Source organism: Phascolarctos cinereus, unplaced genomic scaffold (genome assembly GCF_003287225.1).
Source record: "Phascolarctos cinereus isolate Bilbo 61053 unplaced genomic scaffold, phaCin_HiC Scaffold_5;HRSCAF=322, whole genome shotgun sequence".
Classification (NCBI taxonomy): Eukaryota; Metazoa; Chordata; class Mammalia; order Diprotodontia; family Phascolarctidae; genus Phascolarctos; species Phascolarctos cinereus.
In genome coordinates, this window is record NW_027555958.1 from 292,117,796 (window position 1) to 292,133,304 (window position 15,509).

General features: G+C 37.8%; 1 protein-coding gene across 5 annotated transcripts in view; it reads left to right on the forward strand.

The window, feature by feature from the left end:
- Positions 1-15,509, forward strand: part of CDC27 (cell division cycle 27) — a 105,799-nt gene that overhangs the window by 47,183 nt on the left and 43,107 nt on the right. For 4 of the 5 annotated variants that reach the window (XM_020997535.2, XM_020997534.2, XM_020997532.2 and 1 more), the window contains exons 4-6: positions 149-274; positions 13,872-13,969; positions 15,031-15,185. In XM_020997535.2, coding sequence (XP_020853194.1) covers positions 149-274; positions 13,872-13,969; positions 15,031-15,185 — 379 coding nt within the window. The remainder of the gene's footprint in view (positions 1-148; positions 275-13,871; positions 13,970-15,030; positions 15,186-15,509) is intronic. The other variant, XM_020997541.2, reaches the window with a different exon arrangement.

Sequence of the window (15,509 nt, forward strand, 5' to 3'; positions counted from 1 at the left end):
TAAGGATAGAGTCAAATGAGTATTGGTTGGTGTGTTTCTGACAGACCATTGTCTTATCTGTTTCTATCTCTAGTAGAGTTGGTGATAGAAGACATTTTTATATACAGTGATTTATTATTTTTTGCCTAAATTTGTGTTTTATTCTAAGGCTTGCTGAGGGGGAACAGATCTTATCTGGTGGAGTTTTAAATAAGCAGAAAAGCCATGATGATATTGTTACAGAGTTTGGTGATTCAGCTTGCTTCACGCTTTCATTGTTGGGACATGTATATTGGTAAGTGAAAATTATTTCAACTGTTAGAGATCTTTGATTGTTTATAATAAAAATGACAGTTCTACCCGAGTTATCTAACTTATTCAGTGCATTACCAATCAAACTAATTGTTTGCAACCCATGAGTTCCTACAGGTCTAAAAGGTGGTACTGATTTGATTTATTTTTATCAGATAGCATTCACCCATCTGTTGCTATGTTCATCTGGTTCTCAGGCTTTTTGGACATATAAATGTAGTGGAGATATTGGCTTCTATGTCTCACTCTCTAGTTGTCCCTTTTTCAATTTCTAGAGTATGCATTATGCCTTTCCCTCACGTTGGAGGGAAGGATACCAAAATGTAAGTCATTGAAAGGGAAGAAAAAGGTAAGAGAGTAAAAAACTGAAGCTTTACTTTAGGTTTAAATATCTCCTCACTCTTTGGAAAGTAGTTTTGATTCAGACTTTGCTGGCATTCTGAAGAAGTCTTTTTCTTTCTCCTTCCTTCCTTCTCCTCTCTCTTTCTCCCTTCCCTTCTGGTTCCTTCCCTTCCTCATTCCCTCCCTTCCTCCTTTTCATCCTGCTTCTCTTCTTCCCTTCCTTTCTCCCTTCCTTCTTCTCTTTCTTCCTTCCTCACATCCTTCCTTCCTTCTGTCACTGAGAAATTAAATGACTTGCCTAGGGTTTCAGAGCCAATATGCATTAGAGGTGAGACTTGAAAACCAGTTTTTCCTAAAAGAAACAGCTTAGCTACCTAATAGGGCTTCTCTGTTATTTTTCATAAGGAAAATTGACCTCAAATGGTCTAGAATTTTTTCCCCTTTTTCCTCCAACATATTTTTTATTTCATTAAATATTTCTCAATTACATGTAAAAAAATTTTAACATTCATTTATTTAAAATTTTGAGTTTCAAATTTTTTCCCTCCCTCCCTTCCCTTCTCCTTAAGAAGGCAAGCAGTTTGATATAGATTGTACATGTGAAGTTATGCACAACATATTTGCATATTAACTATGTTGCAAAAGAAAACACAAGGCCCCCCAACAAAATAAACAAACAAGAAAAATAAAGGTTAAAAAAAAGTATGCTTTGGTCTGCATTCAGACTCTATCAATTCTTTGGAGGTGGATAGCATTTTTCATCATAAGTCTTTTGTGTTTGTCTTGGATCATTGTATTGATCAGACCAGCTAAGTCATTCACAGTTGATCATTGTACAATATTGTTGTTACTGTGTACAGTATTTTCCTGGTTCTGCTCACTTCACTTTTCTTCAGTTCATGCAAGTCATCCTGCTCATCATTTCTTTTTTTCTTTTAAAAAATGAACATCCTCTTGACTTTTTTGATAGATAGATAATTCTTTGCCACCACAAAAAGAGCTACTATAAATATTTTTGCACATGTAGGTCTTCTCTCCCCTTTTTAAAAATGTCTTTGAGATGCAGACCTAGTAGTGGTATTGCTGGATCAAAGGATATGCACAGTTTTATAGCCCTTTGGGCATAGTTCCAAATTGCTCTCCAGAATGGTTGGGTCAGTTTACAGCTCCATCACCAGTGTATTAGTGTCCCAATTTTTCCACATCCCCTCCAACATTTATGATTTTCCTTTTCTGTAATATTAGCCAATCTGATAGGTCCAAGGTGGTACCTCAGAGTTGTCTTAATTTACATTTCTCTAATTAATAGTGATTTAGAGCATTTTTTTCTGTGTGATTATAGATAGCTTTGATTATTTCATCTGAAAACTGCCTGTTCATATCTGACCATTTATCAACTGGGGAATGTCTCAGATTCTTACTGATTTGACTCAGTTCTCTGCTTTTTTGTTGTTGTTCTTAAACAATTTTTTAAATTATATGCAGTGTTCTCTTGGTTCTGCTTATTTTGCTCCTCTTTATTTCATGCAAGTTTATCTGTGTTTTCTTATAAAAATCATCAGGCTCATCATTTCTTATAGCACAGGAGTATTATATCACTCTTTGGCCATAATTCCAGATTGCTTTCCAAAATGATTGGAGAAGTTCACAGTTAGTCACAATTTTTCCACATCCCTTCCAACATTTGTTGTTTCTCCCCTTTTGTCATTTTAGCCAATCTGATAAGTGTAAAATGACATCTCAAGGTTATTTTAATTTGCATTTCTCTAATCAATAATGATTTAAAGTATTTTATATGAATATAAATTGGTTTGATTTCTTTATCAGAGAACTTCCTGTTCATATCCTTTGATGATTTATCAATTAGGGAATAACTTTTATTCTTATAGATTTGACAAAGTTCTCCATATATTTGATAGGAGATATTTATCCCCAATTCTGCTTTTTAAGGAATTCTTTTCTGCAGTGAATTTTTATAATTCTCTTTTCACAGTTTTCTTGCATCACTCTCATTTCTTTTCCCAAATTTTCCTCTACCACTCATATCTTTCTTTAACTCTTCCAGAAATTCTTGTTGGGCTTGGGTCCAATTAGCTTTTTTTTTTTTTTTGAGGTAGCGTGGTCTTAGGAGAGGTATGGTCGCTGCTCTCCTGGTGTGTACTGTGATCTTTACCTAGGAAGGGTCTCTGGTCCCCTGAATCCATAAGTGCTAGTACTCTCTTTGACTCGGAACTGCAGCCAAGCCACCTGTCCGCTTGTGACTGACCCTGTCCAGCTTGCAATTCCAAGGCAACCCAGAACCGCAAATGGGCAATAGAGTTGCCAGTAAGTGCCAGCTGTACTCAGTGCCAGCAGTGGTTCCCCTGTAATCTCTTTTGGACCAATTGTCTGACCCCCTTATCGGTCTCTGGGCTTGGAGCACCTAAAACTCCTGTGGCTGCTGTTGTTGCCAAAGTGTGTATGGGCTCCAGACAGGCTTCCACTCCAGTGTCACAAACTCCTGCCAACTCCCTAAGTTTTCTTTGACTGGAAAAATAGCTCATCTTGACTTTTTGTTGGCTCTGCTGCACCAAAATCTGATTTGAGGTGTTATTTTGAAGTTATTTAGAGGGGAATGTTGAAAGAATTCAGCTGGGTTGCCAGTAATCCACCATTTTGACTCCACACTCTGGTATAGAATGTTTTAAAAACAAAAAAGGTATAGTGACTTTTAAAAAGTAATTATAACAAATTGGAGTGGACTCTTTGTCTGCCACAATGAAGGCTTACTTACTGTCTTACCATACATACTGTTTGGAGAAATTGACTAAAAAAACAGGCAGTCGTATACTTTCTTAAAAGGTTGAGATTGGAAGGAGGGGAGGGTTGTGACTTACTCATCCACCACAGTTCTTCAAAGAAAACAGGGAACCACATCACATATCCTTAGTCACTTCCAAAGGTCAAGTAGGTATTTGGGTACTCTTAAGTCTTTGAGGGTGTGAGTAATATCTAGGAGTATGTAATTATTGGAAGGTGGTAGAACTTAATATGAGAAGGAATCATTATGGAAATATTGATTGATATATTTTAAATCTCATTAAATATTTTGTTGGGCTAATCGGGGTTCATAAAAATTAAAGAGTTCTGGAGTGAATGATAGGGTGCTTAGCTTATTTTCATGTATTTTAAAATAAAGCCATTACAACTTATAAAAGACTCTGGCTTAAATATCCTAGTGTATGTCAGTGAAATATTCTTAAGGATTTTATATGACTTTGTCACTTTAGTGACTTTAGAGCCCATTCCAAAGTTTCTCTAGTTTTTCTACAATATGTAAGATAGGCTTTTTTTTTTTAATCAAATCAGTCTGGAGAAACTAACATCCTTCTGGCTCTTATAAATCAGTTTGGTAGGGGCAGCTAGATGGCGCAGTGGATAGAGCACCAGCCCTGAAGTCAGGAGGAGCTGAGTTCAGATCTGGCCTCAGACCAAACACTTGACACTTACTAGTTGTGTGACCCTGGGCAAGTCACTTAACCCCAATTGCCAAAAAAAAATCAGTTTGTTATTAATGTATCTACCATTTGGGAAGCTTTTCTTCTTCCCTTGGCTGATGCACTAACTCACCTAAGAATTTTTGGTTAATTATAGACATACCAGATAATAATCACCAAAATTATGCTGCCACTAACCTCTGTCTCTTCCTTAAATATTTCCTTCCCACACATTATCATGAATGAATTAGTGAGTGAATGAAAAAAGATTTATTAATGATTACACTGTGTCAAGTACTGTGCTAAGCAGCAGGGATACAAATATAAACTCTAAGCCAATCCCTGCCTCAAAGAGCTTATGTCCTAATAAAGGTACACTAGATACACACACACACACACACACACACACACACACACACACACACACAACACACACACACACACACACACAGATAAGACAGACAGACATAGTAACCATTTAAGGGCGTTTTGATCCTGAAAGTTAGTGAAAGTTGCAGAATGGAGCCTTAGGGGCTAGAATGACATATCCCATCCAGCAACAAGGGTAGAATTGATTTGATCATAATTCCAGAAAAAAGAAAGGGGAGGGGAGTCCTAGGATAGGAAGGAGGGGAGAAAAGGGTAAGCACTCTTAAAATTTTAGAAATTCTTGGAAATATGGCTATCTGGCCTCCACAGACCACCCCAGGAAAAGACCTCCACCACTTGTTTTCCATCAGTAATTTCCTTATTACTATCAAGGACTTTGTCATTCACCTAAGCTCAAAATCTTGATGTCATCCTTGACTCCTCCCTCACATCTAGTCTGTTGACAAGTCTTGTCGATTTTGTGTTAGCGATCTCTCTTGTACTATCTCTTCTACTCTCCATCAACACAGCAACACTCTAGTTCAGGCCCTCATCACTTTTAGAGTATAATAGTAATATAATAATAATAATAGCTGACATTTAGATAGTACTTACTGTGTCATAAGCACTAGAGTAAGATCTTTACAATTAATATCTCATTTGATCCTCACAACAATCTTAGGAAGTAGGTGCCCCTTTTACGGATGAGGAAACTGAGGCAAACAGTTTTAAGTAACTTACTCAGGGTTACATAGTTAGTATCTGAGGCCAAATTTGAAGTTAGGCTGACTCTGGGCTCAGCATGATATCCATCGTTGCCACCCAGCTGCCCTAGGTAGGAGCTGAATATCATAGTAACCTAATTTGGTCCCCTTGCCTTGTGTATTCACTTACTGTAATCAACCTTTATGAATCTGCCAGAGTGATTTTCCCAAAGTAGGTCACATCAGATCAGGTGGAGACTCACTCTCTCTCCCTTTCTCTCTCTCTCTCTCTCTCTCTCTCTCTCTCTCTCTCTCTCTCTCTCTCTCTCTCTCTCTCTCTCTCCTCTCCCTCTCTCTCTCTCTCTCTCTCTCTCTCTCTCTCTCTCTCTCTCTCTCCCCCTCTCCTCCAGTGGCTCCTATTACCTCCAGGATCAAATACAACATCTTTTGTTGCCATTTAAAGTTTCTCACAACTTATCCTCTTCCTACCTTGCCAGTCTTCTTGCTCTTTATTCCCCTTCACACACTCAGCAGTCTAGCTATATTGGTCTACTGGTCCTCAAATATCACGCTTCATCTCCCATCTCTGTGCCTTTGCATTGACTTTCCTTCATGTCTGCCACACTCTCCCTCCCCACTTGCACCTCAGCTTCTTTGAAGACTCAGCTCAAATCCCCCCCACTTTCTTCAAGAAGCCTTTCCCTGTGCCCCCATATTCTAGTGCCTTCACCTTTCATATTACCTTCTGTGTACTCTGTACATATTTCTTTGTACCTTATTATCATCATTTTTCTTTCCACCATTTAGAATCTGAGCTCCTTGGGAACAGAAACTATTTTTACCTTTCTTTATATTACCAGTTTTTAGGACAGTGCTGGGCACAAAGTAAGGCCTTACTACATGTTTGTTGACTAACTGGCTGGTGGATTTATAGGTCTCTTCAAGTAACTGGCAAATACAATGGCAGTTATTGTGGACAGATATTATGGCAGAGACCTGGAAGTCATAAATTTTAAAACTAGAGATTTGCTTTTTCAAGGATGAAAACTATGGCATTTCATCAGTTACGATCATCTGTGGAGGATTAGGGCATGTTAGACTCCAAATAATTGTGTCATTTCTGGGAAGGAGTTGAGATTTCTTTCCTGTTCTAGAGGGGGTGGAAAAAAGACCTGAGGAAAATTGGAGAATAACTGGTAGTAGCGGGTGTTGAGATTAATAACAGAGGAAAAGGATGACACATTCGAATTAGCAGAGGTCTTTGAGAACTTGTTATCTCACCTGCCCCCATTCTTATGTCTAAAGGAAAAATTGACAATTCTGTAGTGATTTGAGAGTTCGAGGTGTAATTGGTCTGGGAGCATGATAGATGAGTTTGTACAGCTAAGCAACCCTGACACGTGTTGAGGGAGAACAAAATAGCTTCCTTCTTCCCTCTAGAGTATCTTATTATTTTAATAGATGTGGTAGATGGAAGTAGAATTGAATTCCCAAAGTAGGGCAGTCCTACCCAGTAATGTTTATCTTAGATGTCACATATTTATTTACACTAAAACTACACATAGTATTCTAGGTACATACCTACCACAGTTTTGTACATGGGGGCAATATGTATTCTAGTATAATTTCTGATAATGCCCAGCATTTGATTGATTCTTTTTAGGGGAGGGTTGTGTGTGGGGGTGGAGGGGAGAATGTGGTGTGGAGAATTGCCAGAACACATTAATGTTAGGGAATAGTCGGAATGAATCTTAAAGATTCCTTTCTGAACCATCACCTTCAGATAACTTCCACCATCATCAGAGGCTTAGAAGGACTATCCCTTTAGAATGACATCTTGAGAATGAATGAAAAAGTACTTATTAAGCATTCACTATGTTCAAAGCACTGTGCTAAGTGCTGGGGATACAAATAGAAAAAGCAAGACAGTCCTTGCTGTCAGGGAGTTTATATCCTAATAGGTGGAGACAGTACATATACGAGGGTTGATTGTAGGGCATATGGAAAGAACCAATGCCCCTTAGGATGCTGCGTCTTTAGTATCAGTTCTGTTGATAAAACTATATCCCTGACTTTAAACCATTTAACAGTAGCAAGGAATTTGGTGGTGAGAACTTTTCTTTTTCTATGTATGAAGTAGCTGTGGCTGCTTCCCTAGACAACAGCTTTATGGACAGGCTGGAAGCAAGGTGGTGCTATTCCCAGGCTCTTGGGCACAGGATTCTAGACTACCCCCACAGGGGTCTGAGGGAAAATGGTGATCAAAGTAGTGGTGGTAGTGGTGATGGTAGTGGTTTGTACTGCGTGTAATCTAGTTCCTTTCAAGCCCTTCTCCCCCTTTTGCTAGTGTACAGTGATAGAACGAACGCTGTATTTGGAATCAGGAGAGACTTGAGTTTAGAGTACAGAAATATCTTTCTATATTATGAAGAAGTCCTTGAGTACAAATTGTTTGCATCCCCAGCTATTTGTCCAGTGCATAGTAGTCTCTTAATAAATGTTTGTTAATTGATTGAGCTAAATAATTTACTGCTATACAGCTTGACTTGGCTTAATAACTCTGGTTATTTCATGGTACCAATATATTTTTTCCTGTGCCATCTAACTCTTAACACTTGGGGAAGCTCCTAGTTGGGTTCCGTTTACAACCTCTCAGTTTCATATTTAATCTGCCTTCTCCAAATCTGGGAAACCAAACTTCCTCAGTTCCTTTTTTTTTTTTAATGGAATCTGCCCAGCAACTCCTTTTAGTACCTATCTACAAAGGCTCTTCAGCAGCTACTTTCTTATTCTTTTGTCTTGACAAACATATTGACTCTCTTATTAATATGTAAGTTCCTTGAGGGCAGAGACTGTTTCAGTTTTGTCTTCATATCCCCAGTACTTGGCACAATTATACATAGTAGGTGCTTAATAGATGTTTGTTAATTGATTGGCTTGTTGATACCTGTCTGTTGCTCAGGATAGCTTCCCATCTGAGATCCAAACATCACTCTTTTCCTTCTATCCCTGTTGGACCTCCCTGCTCCCCTTTTTTGTCATTGTTCAGTTGTATCTAACTCTTTGTGACCCCGTTGATCATAGCACGCTCAGGCCCTTCTGTCCTCCACTATCTCTCAAAGTCTTTCCAAGTTCATGTTTGTTATTTCCATGATACTATCTATCCATCTCATCCTCTTCTGTCCCCCTTTCCTTTTGCCTTCAGTCTTTCCCAATGTCATGATCTTTTCTAATGAGTCCCATCTTCTCATTATGTAGCCAAAGTATTTAAGCTTCTACTGCAGCATATGGCCTTTCAATGAATAATAGCCTGAATTAATTTCTTTGACCTCTTTGCTGTCCAAAAAGTTTTCTCCAGCACTGTAATTCAAAAGTGTTGATTCTGTGGCACTCAGTTTTTCTTATAGTCCAACTCTCACAGCCATGCATTGCTACTAGAAAAACCATAGCTTTCACTATGCAGATCTTTGCCAGCAAGGTCATGTCTCTGCTTTTCAGTAAGTCATTTAAATTTGTGTAACTTTCCTTCCAAGAAGCAAGTGTCTTTTAATTTCATGGCTGTAGTCACTATCAGTGATCTTTGAGCCCAAGAATATAAAATCTTACATTGCTTCCATTTCTTCTCCCTCTATTTGCTGGGGAGTGATGGGATCACCTACAATGATCTTAGTTGTTTTGATGTTAAGTTTCAAGCTAGCTTTTACACTCTCCTCTTTCACCCTCATCAAGAGGCTTCTTAAATCCTCTTCACTCTGTGCCATTAGAATGGCATTGTTATGCATATCTGAAATTGTTGATATGTCTCTCAGCTTTTGGTTCATCCAGCCTGGCATTTCACATGATATACTCTTCATATAAGTTAAATAAGGTGACAATATACAGCCATTTTTTACTCCTTTTCCAATCTTAAACCAATCAGTTGTTCCATGTTCAGTTCTAACTTGCGTCTTAGCCTGTATATAGTTTCTTCAGGAGGCAAGTAAGATGATCTGGTACTCCCATCTCTTTGAGGATTTACCACATTTTGTTGTGTGATCCACACAGTCAAAGGCTTTAGTGTAGTCAATGAAGCGGAAGTAGATGTTTTTCTGGAACTTAGCAATTTGGTCCCTAGTTCCTCTGCCTCTTCAAAAGCCAGCCTGTTCTTCTGGTAATTCTAGTTTAACATATTGCTGAAGCCTAGCTTGCACAATCTTAAGCATAACCTTGCTGGTGTGTGAGATGAATGCAATTGTTCAGTGATTTGAACATTCCTAGGCATTTCCTGTCTTTAGAATTGGGACATAAATATCACCTCCACTAGCTTTATTGTTAGCAATGCTTCCTAAGGCCCATTGACTTAATTCCCCAGCATGTCTGGCTATAGATCGGTAACTACATCATCATGGTTATGGGGCTGTTAAGATTTCTTATGTAGTAATTTTGTGTGTTCTTGCCCCCCCCTTCTTAATCTCTTCTGCTTCTGTTAAATCCCTACCATTTTTTTCTTTTATTATGCTCATTTTTGCATGAAACTTTTACTAGATATCTCCGATTTCTTGAAGAGATCTCTTGTCTTTCCTATTCTCTTATTTTCTTCTATGTCTTTGCGTTACTCATATTTTTAAAGAAGCTATTTTTATTTATTTATTTATTTTGGGGAGGGAGGCTAGGCAATGGGATTAAGTGACTTGCCCAGGGTCACACAGCAAGTAGGTGTTATGTGTCTGAGGCCCGATTTGAACTCAGGTCCTCCTAAATCTAGTGGAGCCAGTGCTCTATCCACTGAGCCACCTAGCTGCCCCTGCATTGCTCATTTTAAGAAAGTCTTCTTATCTCTCCTTGCTACTCTCATGAATTCTACATTCAGTTGGATATGTCTTTCCCTTTTTCCTTTCCTTTCCCGATCTATTTGTAAAGCCTCATCAGAAAGCCATTTTGCTTTTTTGTTCTTTTTCTTTGGAATGTTTTTTGTTGCTGCCTCGTGCACCATGTTACAAACCTCTGTTCATAGTTCTTCAGGTACACTATCTACCAGATCTAATCCCTTAAATCTGTTCATCACCTTCACTTCATATTCATAAGAGATATCATTTAGGTCATACCTATATGGTCTGATGGTTTTCTCTACTTTCTTCAATTTAAGTCTGAATTTTGCACTAAGAAGCTCATGATCTGATCCAGTCAGCTCCAGGTCTTGTCTTAACTGATTATATAGAATTTCTCCACCTTTGTTTGCAATGTACATAATCAATCTGATTTGTATATCGACTATTTTGTGATGTCTATGTATAGAGCTGCCTTTTGGGTTATTGAAAAAGAGTGTTATAACCAATGAGTTATCTTGACAAAACTCTTTTAGTCTTTGCCCTGCTTCATTTTGTACTCCAAGGCCAAACTTCCCTGTTATTCCAATTATCTCTTGATTTCCTACTTGAACATTCCAATGCCCTATGATGAATATGACATCTTCTTTTGATATTATTTCTAGAAGATGTTGTAGGTCTTTGTAGAACTGGTCACCTTTGGCCTCTTCAGCATCACCTGGTTGGAGTGTAGGTTTGTATTACTGTGATGTTGAACAATTTGCCTTAGATTTGAATAGATATCATTGTCATTTTTTAGATTATACCCCAGTACTGCTTTTCTCACCCTTTTATTGACTGTGAGGGCTACTCCATTTCTTCCAAGAGATTCTTATCTACAGTAGTATATGTAGTGATCATCTGAATTAAATTCACTCTTTTTTAAATTTGATAATTACTTCCCATTAGTAACTGTTTGATCACATTCCTAGTGTAAAGAATACTGGGTTAGGAGTCAGAAGAGGCCTGAACCACTTATCCCATAGGAAAGGGAGGAAGGAAAAAAGGAAGGAAATAAGCATTTATTAAGCACCTACTATGTGCTATGCACTTTACAAATATTATCTTATTTGAACTTCACAACAACTCTGGGAGGAAGGTGCTGTTATTATCCCCATGTTACAGTAGTAGAGGAAATTGAAGCAGACAGATGTTAGGTGACTTGCCCAGGGCCACATAGCTCGCTATTGTCTAAGGCTAGGTTTGGAGTCAGGTCTTCCTAACTCTAGGCCTAGCACCCTGTCCACTGCACTATGTAGCTGCCTGTAAGGTTCGTATAAAGCATCAAGAGATATCATTTAGGTCATACCTATATGGTCTGATGGTTTTCTCTACTTTCTTCAATTTAAGTCTGAATTTTGCACTAAGAAGCTCATGATCTGATCCAGTCAGCTCCAGGTCTTGTGGGGCAGCTAGGTGGCGCAGTGGATAGAGCACTGGCCCAGGAGTCAGTTCAAATCTGGCCTTAGACACATAACACTTACTAGCTTTGTGACTCTGGACAAGTCTCTTAACTCCAACCCCCCCCCAAAAAAAATTATATCCTGTTTGTAAAACTTAAATGCCAGCTGCAATTATTACATTGCCTGTATATCACCTTTTGGCTCATTATATAACGAGTATTTTAAATCCCACCTTTATATTCAAATCAGCACACTTAAACAGGACAATTATTGTGTATCTGACAGTCATAATTCATATGTTGTCAGCTTATTGTTGTTCAGTTGTTTTAGTCATTCTGACTCCTTGTGACCCTATTTGGGGTTTTCTTGGCAAAGATACTGGAATGGTTTGCCATTTCCTTCTCCAGCTCATTTTACAAATGAGGAAACTGAGGCAAACAGGATTAAGTGACTTGCCCAGGGTCACATAGCTAGTAAGTATCTGTGGCCAGATTTGAACTCAGGAAGACTCATCTTCCTGACTCTAGGCCAGGCACTCTATCCACTGAGCCACCTAAGTGCCCCTCAACTTACTGTAGTTTGAGTTATTTCTCTTCCTACGAGATTCTTGTCTTATACTTAGCCCACCTTCAACCCATTCATTATGAATGAATAAATGAAAATATCATTCTTAACTCTGTGTTCTTGGATGCTTCTCCTCTCTAGCCTCAGTTTCCCCCATCTGTAAATTAGGAGGTTGGACTAAATGGCTTCTATATCTGTATATCTATGTTGGTTTCTATTTCATGTAATCCTATGAATCTGTGATAATTATGTATTGTTAGGATTTAAATAATCTTTGCTATATTGCTTTGAGAAGCTTTAAAAAAAATCTAGATGGATTATGTCCATTAATTCACTTTCTGTCTGTGTGTTTATGAACTGATATTAGACTGACTTATAAAACATGGATTTCCTTCCCACAGAAAATTTATCTTTTCCACAATTGGTTATACACTTTTTTATTCATTTATCTTACATCTTATTACAGATTCCACTATCTATCACGTCTATCTATCAGGTTTGAAAAAGAGGATTTTCGGGCTATAGAATTCTTCTTGCAAGACATTATATTGACAATTCAGTTATTAGTCCAATTCAACAAACATTTATAAAGTGCCTAACAAAAATAACCTGTACACCAAACATTTACTTTGTGCTTGGTATCATCCTCCGGGACAGTGGCCCTTTATGATGTTATACATTTCAGCTAACAGCATTACAGTTTTTCCTTTGAAACTTTTTGGTTGGATGCCATCTGATGTTTCACAAAACCTTAAAGTTTTACAAGAATCACTCCCATGTTAGTTTTCCTGGATATCTCATGTCTTCTTCTAAAATATGACTTATCCTAGCATTCTTCTGTAGAAGTAAACTTTTTTTAGTCATTTTGATACTTAGATCATTTTAAGTCCCTATCTTGACAGTAATAATAACTAATGTTTATATAGCCCATAAGGTTTGTAAAATGCTTATTATGAGTTATCTCACAAATCATTATGTCCTAGATCAGGGGTGGGGAACCTGTGGCCTCGAGGCCATACATGTCCTTCTTGACTGAGTCCAAGTTTTACAGAACAAATCCTTTTATTAAGGGGATTTATTATGTCAACTTTGGATTCAGTCAAAGGGCCACACTTGAGGACCTAGAGGGCCACTTGATCTTCTGTAATATAGGCCTTTTAACAGCTACTTTGTAAGGACAGCAGAATTTCTTGCCCCCTTTCCTTAAGAAAAAAGCTTTTGTGAGAGTTATCTTCATTTGTGACAAAAGAACTTTTATAGTCACAGTAAAGTCAGATGATACATATATTCCTTTCAAATATGCCATAATTGGGGGCAGCTAGGTGGCGCAGTGGATGGGGCACCGGCCATGAAGTCAGGAGGACCTCAGTTCAAATCTGGGCTCAGATCAAACACTTGACACTTAACTAGCTGTGTGACCCTGGGCAAGTCACTTAACCCCAACTGCCTAAACCAAAAAAAAAATGCCATAATTAAGGCACTTTAAGGATTGCCACTCATCTTTCCCAGAAGTTAAAAATAAGGTTTGAGTACCTTAATGAATTATTTCCATTCAGGACTTGAGTTTGTTAGGTGTCTGATAGGAAAGAAAAGCTAGCATTTTGTATATCAGGGAGGTGGTGGATAGCTCATTTAATTTTATTCAAGTTTCTCCTAATTTAGGTGTATGTGTGCTTCCACCTGACAGCTGGTTTGAACTGACCTATTGGAGTCATAGTTGAAGGGTGATAAGTAGGGGGAATTGACACTTCAGGGAAGCATTGAGGAAGAGGACCCTTTGTGCTTACATAAGGTGTATCTTTTTCTATTCCGTAATTATCTTTATTCTGAATGTTGTGGGTTCTCTTTCTTGTTTAAACTATTTGTTTTTCTCTACAGCAAGACAGATCGGCTTGCCAAAGGATCAGAATGTTACCAAAAGAGCCTTAGTTTAAATCCTTTCCTCTGGTCCCCTTTTGAATCATTATGTGAAATAGGTAGGTTTGTAGAGGTGGGTTTTTTGTTTTTCCCCTGTGCTTTTTCTTTTTCTTTTTTTAAGAGGAAAAACATTTACCTATAGAAAAAGTTTTTCTTTCCAAAGGCCTACTGAGACAAGATTGGAAGCATGATCATCAGTTGGGGTTAAATGCTTGTTGAGACTTGATTTAGGGATTTACCCCTGCTTTATATTTCTGAGCATCTGTGACTTTTTAGTGGTGAATTTGTTAGAAATATTAAATTGTTAATCTTTACTATTTAGAACTTTTTAGTGTTAAGTATACTATTTCTAGCATTGGGTATTGGGAATACAGTACTGGTAAGGTGTGGACTTATTAACTTTTAATAAAAGAAATTCACAGCATGTCAAAGACTGAAACTATTATATGGATAAAGCACGAATTCGTGCTTTAAGTGGGGAGGAGAGGTACCTAAATATTTTAGGATGGCTGGAAAACCAGTTGCAAGCACATACTATAAATCAGTGGTGTCAAACTCAAATAGAAACAGGGGCCACTAAACCATAAATAACATGACCTGTGAGCCTCATGTTGGCTTAGAAAATCACATTAATAATATCTTTGTTTTATTATAGTCTTTATTTTTGTTAAATATTTCCCAACTACATTTAAATCCAGTTTGGGCCACACGAGAGTATGGGCTGCTTCTAGCCATGTGTTTGACTTGTGCTCTAGATGTAGTTTTATTATGACATCATAACCTCTCTACTTGAGATTTTAGGAATGATTAAATTGCTTGCTGTGAACTAGGTAACCATTATCCCTCTTGTGTATATCCTATTCTGTCTGAAAAACAACAAAGGCAGAAATAGTCTCATTGTAGTCTGGTTTCAGCTTTATTTTAGAAAGACAAATCAGCCATCTGAGAAAGGTAGGAGAGGGGTTGGATTAAGAGGGAAAATTACAAAATCATTTGCAGTGGTCAGTGAATTTTAATCTTGTGTACATCTTAGGTTCAATCAAGTTATTTGTGTTTGAAGTTTGAAAAGATTTTAACCGTTATAACCTTGCTCCGGGGGGCGGTCTCTTTGTCTTCACAGGTGAAAAGCCAGATCCTGACCAAACATTTAAATTAACGTCATTACAGAACTTTAGCAGCTGTCTGCCCAACACTTGCACAACCCTAGTATCTAATCACAATTTGTATCACAGACAGCCTGAGACAGTTCTGATGGAAACACCCCAAGATACAATTGTAAGTCTTTCTAACACTGCTGTTTTCAAATTTTAATGTTATACAAATTAGAATCATTGATACAAACTGATACATTTTAGTTGACATGATGACAAGGGAAACAGCCTATTATTGTGTGCAGAGTCTATACCAAGAGTCAGGAAGACCTGGCTTCAAGTCCCTCCTCCAATACTTGCTATGTGGGTGATCTTGGGCAAGTCACAGAACCTCTCTCAGCCTTGGTTTCCTCATCTGTAAAATGAAAATATTTCAAGAATTTCACAGTTTTATTGTCAAATGAAATAATATATATAATGCTTTGCAAACTTGTTTACAAAACATGTG